This window comes from Macrobrachium nipponense, chromosome 3, assembly GCF_015104395.2.
Source record: "Macrobrachium nipponense isolate FS-2020 chromosome 3, ASM1510439v2, whole genome shotgun sequence".
NCBI lineage: Eukaryota > Metazoa > Arthropoda > Malacostraca > Decapoda > Palaemonidae > Macrobrachium > Macrobrachium nipponense.
Genome location: NC_087202.1, coordinates 107615111 through 107630172, shown reverse-complemented (window position 1 = coordinate 107630172; position 15062 = coordinate 107615111). Strand labels below are relative to the sequence as shown.

The 15062-nt window shown below is 41.0% G+C and overlaps 1 protein-coding gene across 3 annotated transcripts in view; it reads right to left on the bottom strand.

Annotated features, from left to right (window-relative positions):
• The window catches only part of LOC135221943 (uncharacterized), a 181658-nt gene that overhangs the window by 35785 nt on the left and 130811 nt on the right, over window positions 1-15062 (bottom strand). For 2 of the 3 annotated variants that reach the window (XM_064259975.1, XM_064259977.1), the window contains one exon: window positions 3218-7621. In XM_064259975.1, the coding sequence (XP_064116045.1) occupies window positions 3218-7621 (4404 nt within the window). The remainder of the gene's footprint in view (window positions 1-3217; window positions 7622-15062) is intronic. The other variant, XM_064259976.1, reaches the window with a different exon arrangement.

Below are 15062 nucleotides of genomic sequence, written 5' to 3'. Positions count from 1 at the left end.
GGACTTTCAAGGGACAAGTGGCACTAGTAGCACCAGACTGGCCGAAGAGCAATTGGTATCCCCTGCTTCTGGAATTGGGTCTTCGCCCACAACGGATTCCCAATCCCAGACTCTCTCAGTCAGTACAAATGAAGACTGTGTTCGCTTCCTCAGGAGTTCTCAAAGCCCTAACTTTATGGACTTCATGAAATTTGCGGCTAAAAAAGATGCAGGTATAGATCCCCAGAATATCCTTTTCCTGGAATCAGATAAAAGGGATTCAACTTTGAGGCAGTATGACGCTGCAGTTAAAAAGTTGGCATCTTTCCTGAAGGAATCAGACATCAAAATCATGACTATCAATTCAGCTATATCCTTTTTTAGGTCCTTGTTTGAAAAAGGGTTAGCAGCTAGCACTATTACTACAAATAAATCAGCCTTGAAGATGATCTTTCAAATGGGTTTTAACATAGACTTAACAGATTCCTATTTTTCGTCTATTCCCAAGGCTTGTGCTAGACTTAGACCTTCTGTAAGGCCTACTTCTGTGTCATGGTTTTTGAATGATGTCCTCAAATTGGCTTCAGATACTGACAACTCAACTTGTTCGTTTATAATGCTCTTAAGAAAAACATTATTTTTGCTAAGTCTGGCTTCAGGAGCTAGAATTTCAGAACTGTCGGCTCTGTCCAGAGATACGGGACATATAGAATTTCTCCCCTCAGGAGAAGTTCTACTCTCCCCGGATCGCAACTTTTTAGCTAAAAATGAGGATCCATTATTGAGGTGGGAACCTTGGAAAGTCATTCCTCTTCCTCAAGACCCTTCTCTTTGTCCAGTAATGACCTTACGAGCCTTTCTGTCTAGGACATCCTCCTCCTCTTCGGGTCCCCTCTTTAGGAGAGAAAAGGGTGGCACTTTATCAATTAAAGGCATAAGACAACAGATCCTCTACTTTATTAAACAAGCAAACCCTGAATCTTTCCCTAAGGCACATGATGTCAGGGCAGTAGCCACCTCAATTAACTATTTCCAACACATGAACTTTGATGACTTGAAGAAGTATACTGGATGGAAATCGCCGACAGTGTATAAGCGACACTATTTAAAGTCCCTAGAATCTCTTAAATTTTCAGCAGTGGCAGCGGGAAACATAGTTTCCCCTGACTCTGCCCAGTAGTTATAGTTGAAGATCCAGATCTCCTTTCTGCCTGCCTCACTTAACATTTCGTCCATCCTACCATACTGCTCTACACTTCGCCTTTAGCCTTAGCTGCTTATCTGAATGGCTTAGTGGTGTGTCCCTTATTTTTTTGCTAGGGTCACCCACAAATTTTTGTATATATATAAGCTTAACGTGTGTGGTTCCCTTATTTTTATGCTAGGGTCCCCCACACTCATCTTACAATGGTTTGATGCTTTGTAAATTTTCAATAAATGTATATGTGAAATTTATTAAGTGAGTTCCCTTATTGTATTGTTAACATTACACACACTATCATATAATAATATTTTCATGCCTTGTAACATTTTATATGAATTTTGTAATAATTTTTACATATTTGTAAGGTATAATTACTATGATTTACCTCACATTTAAAGATTAACTGGATATGTTTACTTGTAAATCTATATACATTTTCACAAGTTTCCTTGGATGTTATCATTTTATATCCATGCCTTTTTATTTAAATTATAGTACTGTAGATTTAATTTTTAGTTTTATTGAGACCCTCTTGTATTTTCTCCAATCTTGTGCTATTTCTCTGGTACTATTTCACGCAGCGACACGAACTGAGCCCAGAAAAAGGATTTTGACGTAGGAAAAATCTATTTCTGGGCGATTGGTTCGTGTTGCCCAGTGAAATCCCACCACTGCCCTGCCCTGCCGCCCAAGATTGCCTGCTAACTTCAGGATGGCCACCAGAGGCGCGGTGATCGGCGTGGCATGAGTTGTAGTGGTGGTAGTTGCCGCCTCGACCTGTGGATCGGCTCTCTCGTTGAGAATTTTGATATAGGAGAATTCTAAATGGCATGAAGTTCGTGGTAGTGGTCTCACTCGCCCCAGTTACCATACCGACACCCTTCTTTTATTTTGGGTGAGCGAGTCAGTTATACTGACATCTTTTTTTATTTGTTTTTTCTCTGGTATTTGTTAGCTCATTTACCTTAGAAATAATAAACTAAAGGATTATTTCACTGGGCGACACGAACCAATCGCCCAGAAATAGATTTTTCCTACGTCAAAATCCTTTTTTACTCTAAGGGAAAAAGAAAATGGCATCCCATGAATTAGGGGCAACATTAATATACGTACGAAAATTGATATGTATGTACATATTATTTCCTGTAACTATACTTTTACACTAACCAATCATTTCTTTATTAAGGGCCAATGAATTAAACTAATTTTTAAATCAAATTTCATTTAAAAGTTAGTTAAATACTTAGGGAGCATGGTTAGGGTCATATTTAGTGTTCAAACTCTAGAAGTAAGCATTTATTTGTATTTTTAGAGACAGTGCCAAACGTTCACAAAATTTCCCTTTACATGAGGGGGTCTGGAACCTAAACTCTCGTAAGTTCGGGGTATTACTGTATTTATAATGCTATAAAGTACTGTACAGTAAATTCTATACTATATTGCATAAATATAATTCTATTTATTGCACCATTGCGGGATTACGGCGCCTTTGACTGGTCTAGGGCGCTGTTAACCGGTCTACTGGTCTGAAAGAAGGTGTGCAGTGGCCGAAGACTTGAAAATCGCTCAGCATTGGCAGCCAGGAACGGAACCCCCTGCCACTAACTGAGGGCCGCCTGTACTACACCAGAAGAGCAGTGAGATTGGTTTTCCAAAACATTTTACACCCAGAAAACTGGGAAATAAATTCAACGGGCAAAGTCTATAGCATTTAATCTGCACAAGTGCTACCTAATATCAACATTTGAGACACAGTACAGGGTTACTGCTTACATGGTGCCTTGCATGGCACAAATTAGACTACTGGCTCTTTGCAGCATTTCTTGTACAGTACTAATTTTCGTTTTCTTATGGAAATAACAACAGTGCTAGAAAAATACTGGACTAGGGAAGACTTTCTGATTTCTATATATGTAGTACAAAATATATATACTATATATATACATATAGTGTATATATATATATATATATAATACTATATATATATAGATTATAATATAAATATAAATATAAAAGCAAAACAGTGTCACATACCTGCACCTCAGTCTTTTCTGCTGCAAGGATTGTTTCTGTCCATGAATCCTTCACAGTTTTTGTTTCTGAATATACTAAATCAGTGCCTCCAAGTGTATCACACAATTTTCCTGGTAGAATTTCCCTACCATAATCAGTAACTGAAGCAGAATTTTTAGCATAAATTTCACATGATGCAATTTCATCTATTGGATTAGCCAAACCTTCAGAGTTATTGCTTGAAGAACTTCCATCAATAGTTTGCATCTCCTTGGTTTCTTGAAAATGTTGCCTCTGAAGTTTGTAGAGTTCAGCCATTTGCTTTGTTGCTTCATACTGAAAGCGGGGAGTGGTTTGTTTTTGTTTATTAAGGGATCTAGCGTCATCCAAGATATCTTTGTACATCCCTGCCTCATATTTTTTTTCATAATCATGAATTTTACCAAGAAAATCATTCTCACCTCTTACCTTGCATACACCTTCAGGCTCATTCATAGATATATTATCATGCAATGAGGATATTTCAGTTGCAGAGGACTTTCCATGTGATGCCACCTCAGGACCAAAACTCTCTTTATTTGAATTAACTTCAGTGCCAGAAGGTACTTCATGTATTAAGGGCATTTCAAATTCCGAATGCACATCAACAGCAGATGTTCCTTGGCATGAGGATAGAATTTCAGCAGCAGAATACCTTTGCAATGAAGACTCCTCAGTAAAAGAAGGCTTTCTTTGTGGTGAAGGCACATCAACAAAAACAGCTTGCTTTTGTGATGAAGACAGTTCAGAAAAAGAAGTCCTTTTTTGGGGTGAAGAGACATCAGCAGAAGAGGGCTTTTTTTGGATGGAAGGCATTTCCACAAGAGAATGCTTTTGATATGAAGGAATCTCAACAGCAGAGGGCATTTGGCATGGTGAAGGTATTTCATAACCAAACTGTCTTCCTTGTGGTAAGGGAATTTCAACAACAGATGGACTAACCCCATGCAGAAATTCTCCAGTACGGAGTCCAAGATTTACATGATTCTCCTTATCAGCACTTTTTGTTGGAATTGAATTAAACTGTACATTATTGGCTTCTGCAACTTTTAAGGTTCTAAACTTACTTATTTCCCCTTTCTCCATATGCCTTCTGTAATAAGAAAACACCTCTGCTGGATGTAAGAACTTGAATGTTGTTTCAGTTTTGTTCTTTCCTTTACCATTTGCTGCAGACGATGGTAACTTTAGCAAAGTCAGTTTGCGCAATTTATTTTCTCCCAGGGCTAAAATGTCACTCCCTGTATTGGTAGGAACAAATGTATCTTTGGTGGTTTCTTCTATATTTCTAGTAGGAAAAGTTACTTTTCTTTGACTCTCCAGAAACTGTGGCACAATTCCAAAAGGAATTTTTTTGAGAGTCAGAGGTTTGTATTCTTTTAAACTTTCATGACATCGAGGTTTCTCATCATGCTTTGGTAAAACTAACAACTTTAAAGGAGCCTGAAAACCTTCCTTTTTTGTTAGATGACCAGTATCTGTTTGGTTTTTACTTAATATGCCACTTGCTTTATTAATTCCATCTACAGCTGGCTTAATCTTAAAGGGAACTGGCTTCAGTTGCAATTGTTCATCCCACTGATGATGTTTGGATCTGATTCCACTGAACTCAGCAACTCTTTGATCTTTTACAGATAAAGCTTTACTTTTATTTCTTTTTACATATGACTGACTATCAGTATTCCTAACCTTGTTCCTCATTAATTTTTCATGTATAGTATGCTGACTTGCAGAATCTACAACAGTCACCTCTTCTAAATCAGATGCATGCAAAGAGTCAGGTAAAGTAATGTCATCCAGAGTATCATCTACTGCCATATGATCATGCAATTCAGACACATATTCTTCGTCATCATCCAAATCAGAAAGAGTTAATTTCTCACTGTCACTTTTGTTCTCTGGAGGAAGGTGAAGCAGCTTTGTGGCACCAAAATATTTCAGTTCTTGCACTTCAGATGGAATTTCTACAGGAGTTAAGGTTTTCTTCTTCAGTGTAAGTGGGTGGGGCATTTCAAAGTTTTGATGATCTTGACTTTTGAGTGTTTTATGAACTTCAATAACTTGTTTAGATGGTCTAACATGGAGGCCATCAGGTTTCAGTTTAAAAGGCTTCCAAGAGTTTTTATCCTTTGAAACGATAACTGGTTCTTCTTTTGATGCTAATTTTGTCTTTTTATGATATATTTCATTTTTGGTTTTCTCTTCTATATTGCTACCATCTTTCTTATATTCTGAATTAATTTCCTTGGTTACATTTCTTGTGTCACTCAAAGTAATCTTTCCAAGATCAGCAGTCTGATTTCCAGCATCACAACTTTGAAAAACATGTTGGCTTTTTTCAAAAGTTTCCTTAAATTTATGAGCAGCACTGATCATTGCCTGAATTCCATCCTGCTGAGCTTGGACTAAGTTTCTGAGCTCTTCAGGAACAGTCAATTGTACTTTCATGTCTTTTAATTTATCAAAAATTACCTGAGAACTATCCAACAATATTTGTCTATCAGAGCCTGTATGTGGGACTAACAGTTCTTTCTGTGGCACACTTGAGACTGGAGGAGATATATCAAAGGGATGTCCTTCAGAGCCCATGCCCATATCTTCAGAATGTCCTTCACCTTCAGCTGACAAACTTTTACTCTCAGTTTTAACATTAAAAAGGTCAATTTCAGAACTCATCTTGTCATCATTCTCTTTTATGTGTGTGTAAGCTGAAGTGCAATCTGTTTTTTCAACATTTAATTCTTGATGACATTCCTCATCTTTTACTTTTAAGGTGTTAGAGACTTCATCAGATCTACATACATTTGCATGGTCTTCTTCGTTAGTGTTTTTGTCCTCACCCTTGTCTCTACTGTGTACATTCACTTCAGAAAGGCTTGGTTGATCTTTCTTTACTGTAGAAGACATAACTTGCCTCATCTTTTTGCTGGCATACTTTTTATAAGTTCTCCCCTTTTTCTTGGAAAATTTCTCCTTCAAAAGCTGATCAGTCAAGGGAATGATCTGTCCTTCAGTTGCACCACCCATAGGGCTAGAGGGTCCTTCATGGAAAAAGTTAGTTGACAGAATTATTGGGAAATGAAACCACATAAGTCCATAAAATACATCTTCAACTTGTAAATTTATCTTTATGGCAACAGTCTGACCCCTACAGTTCCCTCTCATGGGAGAGCAAAGAAAAATTCTCTCACTGCTCATCATCCAGTAGATAAAATTAATATCCTCCTCAAAAGCTTCATTTATTTTACTAAATCTTTTTATGGAAGAAAGTAACTGCTTCAGATGATCAGCTAAGTTGCCATGGGATTCAGAAGTTAAGGACTTATTCTTCAAATCCAGCATTTTGCTTTTTTTTTCTTCCCTTTTGACCTGGAGGCTCTTGCTTCTATGCTTAGGTGCTGAAGACCTTAATGATGCCCTTCCCAAGGATCGTTGATGCTTTCTCAATCTTTCTTCTGAACTGTGCCGAGTGCCTCGTTTACGAGATGATTTAGAAGGCTTGGGTTTCTTTAAACTAGATACATGCTGTCCATGACCTTTTATGACTGAGGGAGAAAGGCTTTGTGTTCGCCTTGATACCTTTCCAGAGATCCTGTATAATGAAGCATTCAAACTTTCTGACTTATTAATATAAAGTTTAGTATTAGTACTATTTTGCCAAATATGTGAGTAGGTCAAATTCCTAAAAAGGCCTCTCTTTTCTACAAGTGCACAATCCACCTCATCCAGTGACCTTGTATTTCCAAACTTTGTAAGAGAACCTACAGGACTAGATTCTTTTACACAATTTATCAAGTTAAAAAAATGTTTTTGTACTCTCAGGCCTTCAAATTCTAATTGTGTTATTTTAGAGCTAAACTGAGTTAAAGAAGGGATTTGAACCTGATACTGGGGAAAAGCTTCAGCATCTTTAGCAAAATTCATACTGGCAAATAAAAAAACAAGTTTCTGATACTCTCTTTTCATATCTTTAGTTGTCTCTTGAAAATTAGGTACTGCAAAACACACTTCATCCCTCAAGTCATCATCAGTTACTTTTTGACATCTGATATTTTCAGCCAAAAATTTTTTTTCTTCTGCACAGAATTTTTCATATAGGCTGAAGAAATCTGGATAGCCATCAGCTTCCAATTCACTCTCAAAAGGAGTGCTTTTCCATGCATCAAAAAGTCTTTTGGCCTTGTCTTTTAATAGAGACGGTAACTTTGCTGGATCAGGCAGAATCCTGCTTAATGTCTGTACTGTGTCTAAACATGGAGAAACGTTACTTGCTGCTGTTAGAGCAACGCTAATTGTTTTTTCTTTCCAAACACTTGAGAAAGTTTGTTTACTGATTTCTAGGGTCCATGTCAAAATTTCCTTCAGAACACCAAGTTTCTTCTTATTCTGTGAAAAACAAAAAAGAAGCTGTCAAAACTATTAATACATTTTCTGATAATATTCATGAGGCAAAGAATGTGCATCACAAGTCTACCCACTTCATGCTGTTTGCACAAACATCCAAGGTACCTGAAGGTTACTCTACAATTACAAAATCTCAATCTGCCTATAGGTATCAAATAGCTTCCAAACTGGTGACAATGAATTTTAAACTGAATAGAAGCACAATTGATTAGGACTATTAGTTACCCATGATAACCTAAACCAGGTCTATACAGAAAGTTGGCAATTGTTATATGTATAAGGATAACATTGTCATTAATTGGCATAATGTCATTTATAAATGTATTTACAAAGTAAATAGTAGTAGCATAACTATGTTAATTGGTTAAATGTAAATCCACTGCTCCCACAAAATAACTAACCAAAAGTATGATATCTCTCTGACTTGGCAAGCAAATGCAACATTTAATTGCACAATAAATAGTAATTTGCAATTAATAGAGTATAAAACTACATTTTTGCATGTTATGTGCATGTGAATAATCCATAAAAATCAACAAACATGAGAATATGGCTATAAATTATCAAGTTAAGTTTTGAGGCTAGCATAACCCTCATCACAGAAGAAAATACAGACATGATGCACAGTATAGAGGCAGTCCCCGGCTTACGGCATTCTGAGGTTACAACGCTTTTCAAGTATAGTCATCAGACATTATTTCCAAGTTTACAACACATTCTGAGGTTATGGCGCTGACGATGCCAATCTGGCGGAAGAAATATGACTAAAAAATGCAAAATAATCAATGTTTGAATGTTTTTTTGATGAAAAATGCAATAAAAAGACAGTTTATATAGTTTTTAATACACCCAAAGCATTAAAAGCGAGGTTTTCTTAGGTTTTTTTATGATTTTCTGGCTTACGACGATTTTCGGCTTACGACGCATCTCAAAAATGGAAAACGTGGTAAGCCGGGGACTGCCTGTATATTATAAATTATATACCATATTGTAAAAAAAAACAAGCAAATTATGCAAGATTATAAAATATCGACACAGTACTGAAACTACCCATGCATGATTCACAAACTTTTTCTGTGTACACCTACAATGTAATGTAACCCATTACAGTACATTATTTGTACACTATTTCTGAATTTTCTATCATATTTTTCAAGGTATAGCTTTAAAAATACAGAACAAAGATACCGTTGATATGTGATAGCTACGATGCCTAAAGACTAGTAACACCGTTGATATGTGATAGCTACAATGCCTAAAGACTATGTAGCTATAGTGCTGATGGCAATTTTATATTATGTTCAATATATTTTTGTTAAAAAGCTGCATATTATACTAGATTATATGAAATAAGAGTACAGCACCTTGGTTACTTAGCAGAAAAAAAGTGTAGGTACTGTCTTTACAGACTTGTTTTGTACTCTATGTGATCCCCAATTTCATATCTAATTTACATAACACCTTACTTTCCAAACTGTACCAAGGATGTTAACCCTCTTACGCCGAAGCAGTAAAAAAAAAATTGTCTCCCATGTGCCAGAGGTGTTTCAGAGTGAGCGCAGAAGCGGAAAAAATATTTTTTTCAAAAAATCACAGCGTGCTTAGTTTTCAAGATTAAGAGTTCATTTTTGGCTCCTTTTTTTGTCATTGCCTGAAGTTTAGTATGCAACCATCAGAAATGAAAAAAAATTATATTTATCATATATAAATAATGCGATATATGATAGCGCAAAAACGAAATATGATATTGTTAAACTACAATAAAGTTTTGTACATACTTACCTGGCAGATATATACTTAGCTATAGTCTCCGACGTTCCCGACAGAATTTCAAATCTCGCGGCACACGCGACAGGTAGGTCAGGTGGTCTACCTTACCCGCCGCTGGGTGGCGGATGTACGAACCACTCCCGTAAGCTTGTCAGATTTTTCTCTTCCACCTGTCTCCTGAGGGGAGGCTGGGTGGGCCATTAATCGTATATATCTGCCAGGTAAGTATGTACAAAACTTTATTGTAGTTTAACAATATCATTTTTGTACATGAACTTCCCTGACAGATATATACTTAGCTGATTGGCACCCTTGGTGGAGGGTAAGAGACAGCTCAATAATACAGGTAAGACGGGAAACAACTAATGTTGTAGGATATAAAACCTTGGTTCTCACCTTTTCAGGATGAAGACTTCATAGATACTATCTCTGAGTCTGCATTGCCTGGAGAGCTACAGCTAGGACGTGACCTGATGCTGAAAGACTCTCGGATCTACCACTGGGATATGTGATCCCCTATTGTGGTAGAATCCAAGTCGGATGCTGTTAGAGGGACCTTGTCCGCTTACCTAACAGATCCTTACCACTACCTCTGCAAGGAGCCAAAACCCACCAGACCACCTAACCAAAATACAAAGGGTTAATATTACGACACAAAAAAAAGAGGGTGCCTCCTGCAACCTCTTTCAGACAACCAAAAAACAACAATATAAAATATAGGGTAACATATAAAGAATTTACACAGGATAAGTTTCAGCTCCCTGCCCCAGCACCGAATCCGCCGATACGAAAGGACCCAAGGCGAAGCATTTATCATATGTGATTTTTACATCACGTAGGTAGTGGTTTGCGAAAACCGATTGGCATCTCCAAAAGGTTGCCTCCATCAAGTTCCGCACAGACATATTTTTTCTGAATGCAAGCGAAGTTGCAATGGCTCTCACCTCGTGAGCTTTCACTTTCAGTAGTTTAAAATGTTCTTCCTTACAAGCAACATGTGCCTCTGTAATAAGGCTTCTCAGAAAAAAGGAAAAAGCATTCTTCGACATGGGCCGAGTGGGGTCCTTTACCGAGCACCAAAGCACATCTTGATTCGCCTTAAGTTGTTCCTTCCTCTTAAGGAAATACTTCATAATTCTCATAGGGCAAAGAGTTCTTTCAGGCTCTTCCCCTACTAGAAAAGATAAACTACGAACTTCAAAGCTCCTGGGCCAAGGCCGTGATGGGTTTTCATTCTTTGCAAGGAAATTTGGAAGAAACGAACACACCATAGAATCTTCCTTAAACCCTACATTGCCCTCAATAGCTTGGAGCTCACTCACTCTCTTAGCTGTAGCAAGGGCCAAAAGGAAGATAGCCTTCTTCGTCAGATCCTTGAAAGAGGCTAAGCTAGGAGGTTCGAATCTAGACGATCCAAGGAATTGTAGAACTACGTCTAGATTCCAGTTTGGTACCACATGAGGACGCTTAATGGTTTCAAATGATCTAATAAGATCATGCAAGTCCTTATCATCGGATATCTTTAAGCCTCTATGCCGAAATACCGCCGCCAACATACTGCGGTATCCCTTAATAGTTGACACAACCAGATGACATTCTTCTTTGAGGAAATAAGGAAATCCGCAATTTGGGTCACAGAGGTACTGGAAGAGGAAATGTTCTTCCTCTTGCACCAACGTCTGAAGACATCCCACTTTGACTGGTATACACGCAAGGTGGAATGGTCTCCTCGCTCTTGCGATTGCTTTAGCAGCTGTTGCTGAAAAGCCTTTCGCTCTGACCAAACTTTGGACAGTCTGAAGCCAGTCAGACTGAGAGCGAGGAGATTTTTGTGGTACCTGTCGAAGTGGGGTTGTCTGAGTAGATCGCTCCTTAGCGGGAGCGATCTTGGAAGGTCCACCAACCATTCCAGTACCTCTGTGAACCATTCTTGGGCCGGCCAAAAGGGAGCGATTAAGGTCATTCTCGTTGAATCGGACTCTACGAACTTCTTGATGGTTAGCCCCAGGATCTTGAAGGGGGGAAACGCGTAGACGTCGAGTCCGTTCCAGTCCAGAAGAAGAGCATCTATTGCTAATGCCTCTGGATCCGATATCGGAGAGCAGTAAGGATCCAGCCTCTTGTTCTTTGACGTGGCAAAGAGGTCTATGTGTGGCCTGCCCCATAACTTCCACAGGCTCTGGCATACATCCAGATGAAGGGTCCACTCTGTGGGAAGGACCTGATCTTTCCTGCTGAGGAGATCTGCTCTTACATTCCTTTCTCCCTGCACGAACCTGGTGAGAAGCTTGATTCCTCTTTCTTCTGCCCACAGAAGAAGGTCTCTTGCTGTCTCGTACAGGGAGAAGGAATGCGTCCCCCCCTGTTTCCTGATATATGCCAGAGCTGTAGTGTTGTCCGCGTTGACCTGCACTACCGATCTTCTGACTTTGGGCTCGAAAGCCTTCAGAGCCAACCACACAGCCATCAACTCCTTTCTGTTGATGTGCCAGGCTACCTGTCCCCCACCCAGGTACCTGACACTTCGCTGGTTCCCAGAGTTGCACCCCACCCCGTGTCCGATGCGTCGGAGAACAACACCAGGTTGGGGGTCTGTGATTGAAGAGACAGTCCCTTCGCAAAGAGGTTGGGATCTGTCCACCATAAGAGATGTTTCTTGATGTCCTGGGATAACGACAGGGAGAACGTCAAATCCTGAGAACGACGACTCCAATTCCGATGAAGAAAGAATTGGAGCGGTCTCAGGTGCAACCTTCCTAGGGAAACGAATTGCTCCAGCGAGGAGAGCGTCCCCAGCAGACTCATCCACTCCCTCACTGTGCATACTTCTTTCCCTAAGAAGGTTGTTACTCTCTCGAATCCTCGGGCTATCCTTTCCTGAGAGGGAAAAGCCCGAAAACTCAGAGAGTTCATCTGTATCCCGAGATACACACACACTTGCTCGGGAATTAGTGACGACTTCTTGAAATTGACGAGAAGTCCCAAAGCCTTCGTCAATTCTAAATTTACTTGTAAGTCCTTCAAACAACGATCTTCTGAATTGGCCCTTATTAGCCAATCGTCGAGGTACATGGATATCCTCACCCCTTCAAATGAAGCCATTGAGCCACATTCCTCAAAATCCCCGTGAACACTTGAGGGGCCGTCGAGAGGCCGAAACACAGAGCCCTGAACTGAAAAATTTTCCCCCCCATCATGAATCTGAGAAACTTCCTCGAGGAAGGATGGATCGGTACGTGGAAGTAAGCGTCCTGTAAATCCAAGGAAACCATCCAGTCCCCTGGACGAAGTGCTGCCAGCACTGATGAAGGCGTTTCCATCGTGAACTTCTTCTTTTCTACGAAGAAGTTCAGGGCGCTTACATCCAACACCGGTCTCCATCCCCCCCCCCTGAGGACTTCGGAACTAGGAAAAGGCGGTTGTAGAAGCCCGATGAATGATGGTCTGTCACTAGTTCGATAGCCCCTTCTCCAGCATCTGATCTACTGCTAGATGGAGAGCTTGATTCATGATGGGGTCTCTGTACCTGGCCGTCAGTTCCCTTGGGATGGTCGTCAAGGGAGGTCTTTCGACGAAAGGGATGAGGTAACCTCTCCTCAAAATAGAAAGGGTCCAAGGATCCGCCCCTTTTTGGGCCCAGACTTCTGCAAACTCTAAGAGTCTGGCGCCCACCGTTGTTTGAAGGACTTGCAAGTTATTTGGGGCTTTAACAGACTTGGCGAAAGTCTTACCCCTTCTTGAAGGTCTACGCCCTCTAACGTAGAGGTTCTTGATGAAGACGCCCCTCGAAAGGGTTCTCGAACACTTGCTTTTTTCCTTCTTAGCCTTGGTAGGGAAGGAAGGGCGAGGTTTCTTGCCGACTGTGCCAAAAGGTCCTGGGTGGCTTTGGCCGACAGTGATCTTGAAATGTCCTGCACTCACGATGTTTAGGGAACAACTGAGCAGACAGAGGAGCAAACAGCAAAGAAGACCTCTGGGCATGGGAGACAGACTTCGTTAAGAAGGAACAATAAACCGACCTCTTCTTCACGATCCCGGCCCCATACAGGGAGGCGATTTCACTCGCTCCGTCTCTTACCGACTTGTCCATACAAGACAAAACACACATAAGATCTTCTGGCGAAATTGACTCTGGCACTTCAATTTTCTTGGCTAGGACTCCCAACGACCAATCAAGGAAGTTAAATACTTCTAGCACTCTAAACATGCCTTTGAGCATGTGATGCAATTCATTCATTGCCCAAGTCGTCTTAGCAGAGTTAAGGGCAGTTCTCCTTGTCGAATCTACCAGCGCCAAAAAATCCGAATCAGCCGAAGACGGTAGACCCACCCAATCCTAAGGACTCTCCTGTTTCATACCAGAAACCAGCGCGTCCTGATAACTTCGAAGGAGGAAAAGCGAACATCGTTTTTCCCCGCTTCTTCTTTGGAAGCCATCCAGGAACCAAAACTCCTCAGTGCCTTCTTCATAGAAAGAGTTGGCTTCATCCTCACACAAGAAGAACTCTTCGCTGTCTTCGCCGTTGAAAAAAGTGAGTGAGGAGAAGGAGGAGCCGTAGGAGAAAAGGGAATCCCCAAAAACTTGCAAAAGTAGCTCTGTAAGCTTCTTGTAAGAAGACACAGCAGCAGAAGTGTTCGGTTCCTCATCCGAACCTTCTAGGACGTCTTGTCGAGGCGAGCGCGGAAGATCCTTAGGTGACGAAGGGATCCTAGTAGGAGTTGAGCGAGAGGTTGGAGAACGCCCTCTCTTAGAAGAGTTCACATCCACTGGAGAATGAAGAGAAGATCTGGGATGCCTACGATGAGACTCCCTCTTCGAGGTAGACGGAATCTCAGCCGAAGGAGAGGTAGGGCTCCTACTCTGAGAATCCTCGGAAATATCCACAGGGCGCTTACGAGGAGGCGAGCGCCTACTATACTCTTTGCGCCTATCCCGAGGCGAGCGGCTGCCAGGAGAAGAGCGCCTATCGAGAGCAGAGCGCTTGCGCGGCTCTCCATACCTGTCCAGTTGCGTACGATCAACGGAAGTTCGACTGGAAGGCGAAATGCGCCTACTAGGAGAAGGCTGCTTGCGAGACTCTTGACGTCTAACAAGAGGGTAACATTCAGGAGAAGGGCGTCAAATTCAAAGCTAACGAGCGATTTGGAGAAGGGCGCTTCCGAGATTCCTGTTGTCTACCAAGAGACAAACGGTCAGGAGAAGTGCGCCTAGAAGCGGGAGAGCACCTACACGGAGAAGGGCGCTTGAAAGACTCTTGTTGTCTGCCCCGAGGAGAATAATCAGGAGTATGACGCCTTAAAAGAGACGAGCGCCTACTAGGAGATCGATGTGCAGTAGGCTCTTGGCGCCTACCTTGCGGGGAGCGGCTAACAGCAGGCCGTCTATCATGCACACGACTCCTACCAGCTCTTGATGCCTGTCAGGAGAGAAGTCACGATCCGACACTCGAGGAGAGTGACATCTGGACGAAGAACGCCTACTTGCATAAGGACGCCTTCTAGAATCTTGAGGCTGCTGAGGAGAAGTCTCACGCGAGGGAGTTGAAGAAATAGCGTGATGAGCAGGTGCAGTGCGCTTACCGGAAGCGGGAATCCAATCTGGAGAAAAAACTTCTTTCTCCATAGAGCGTCCTACCGATGTTTGGCGCCTTGA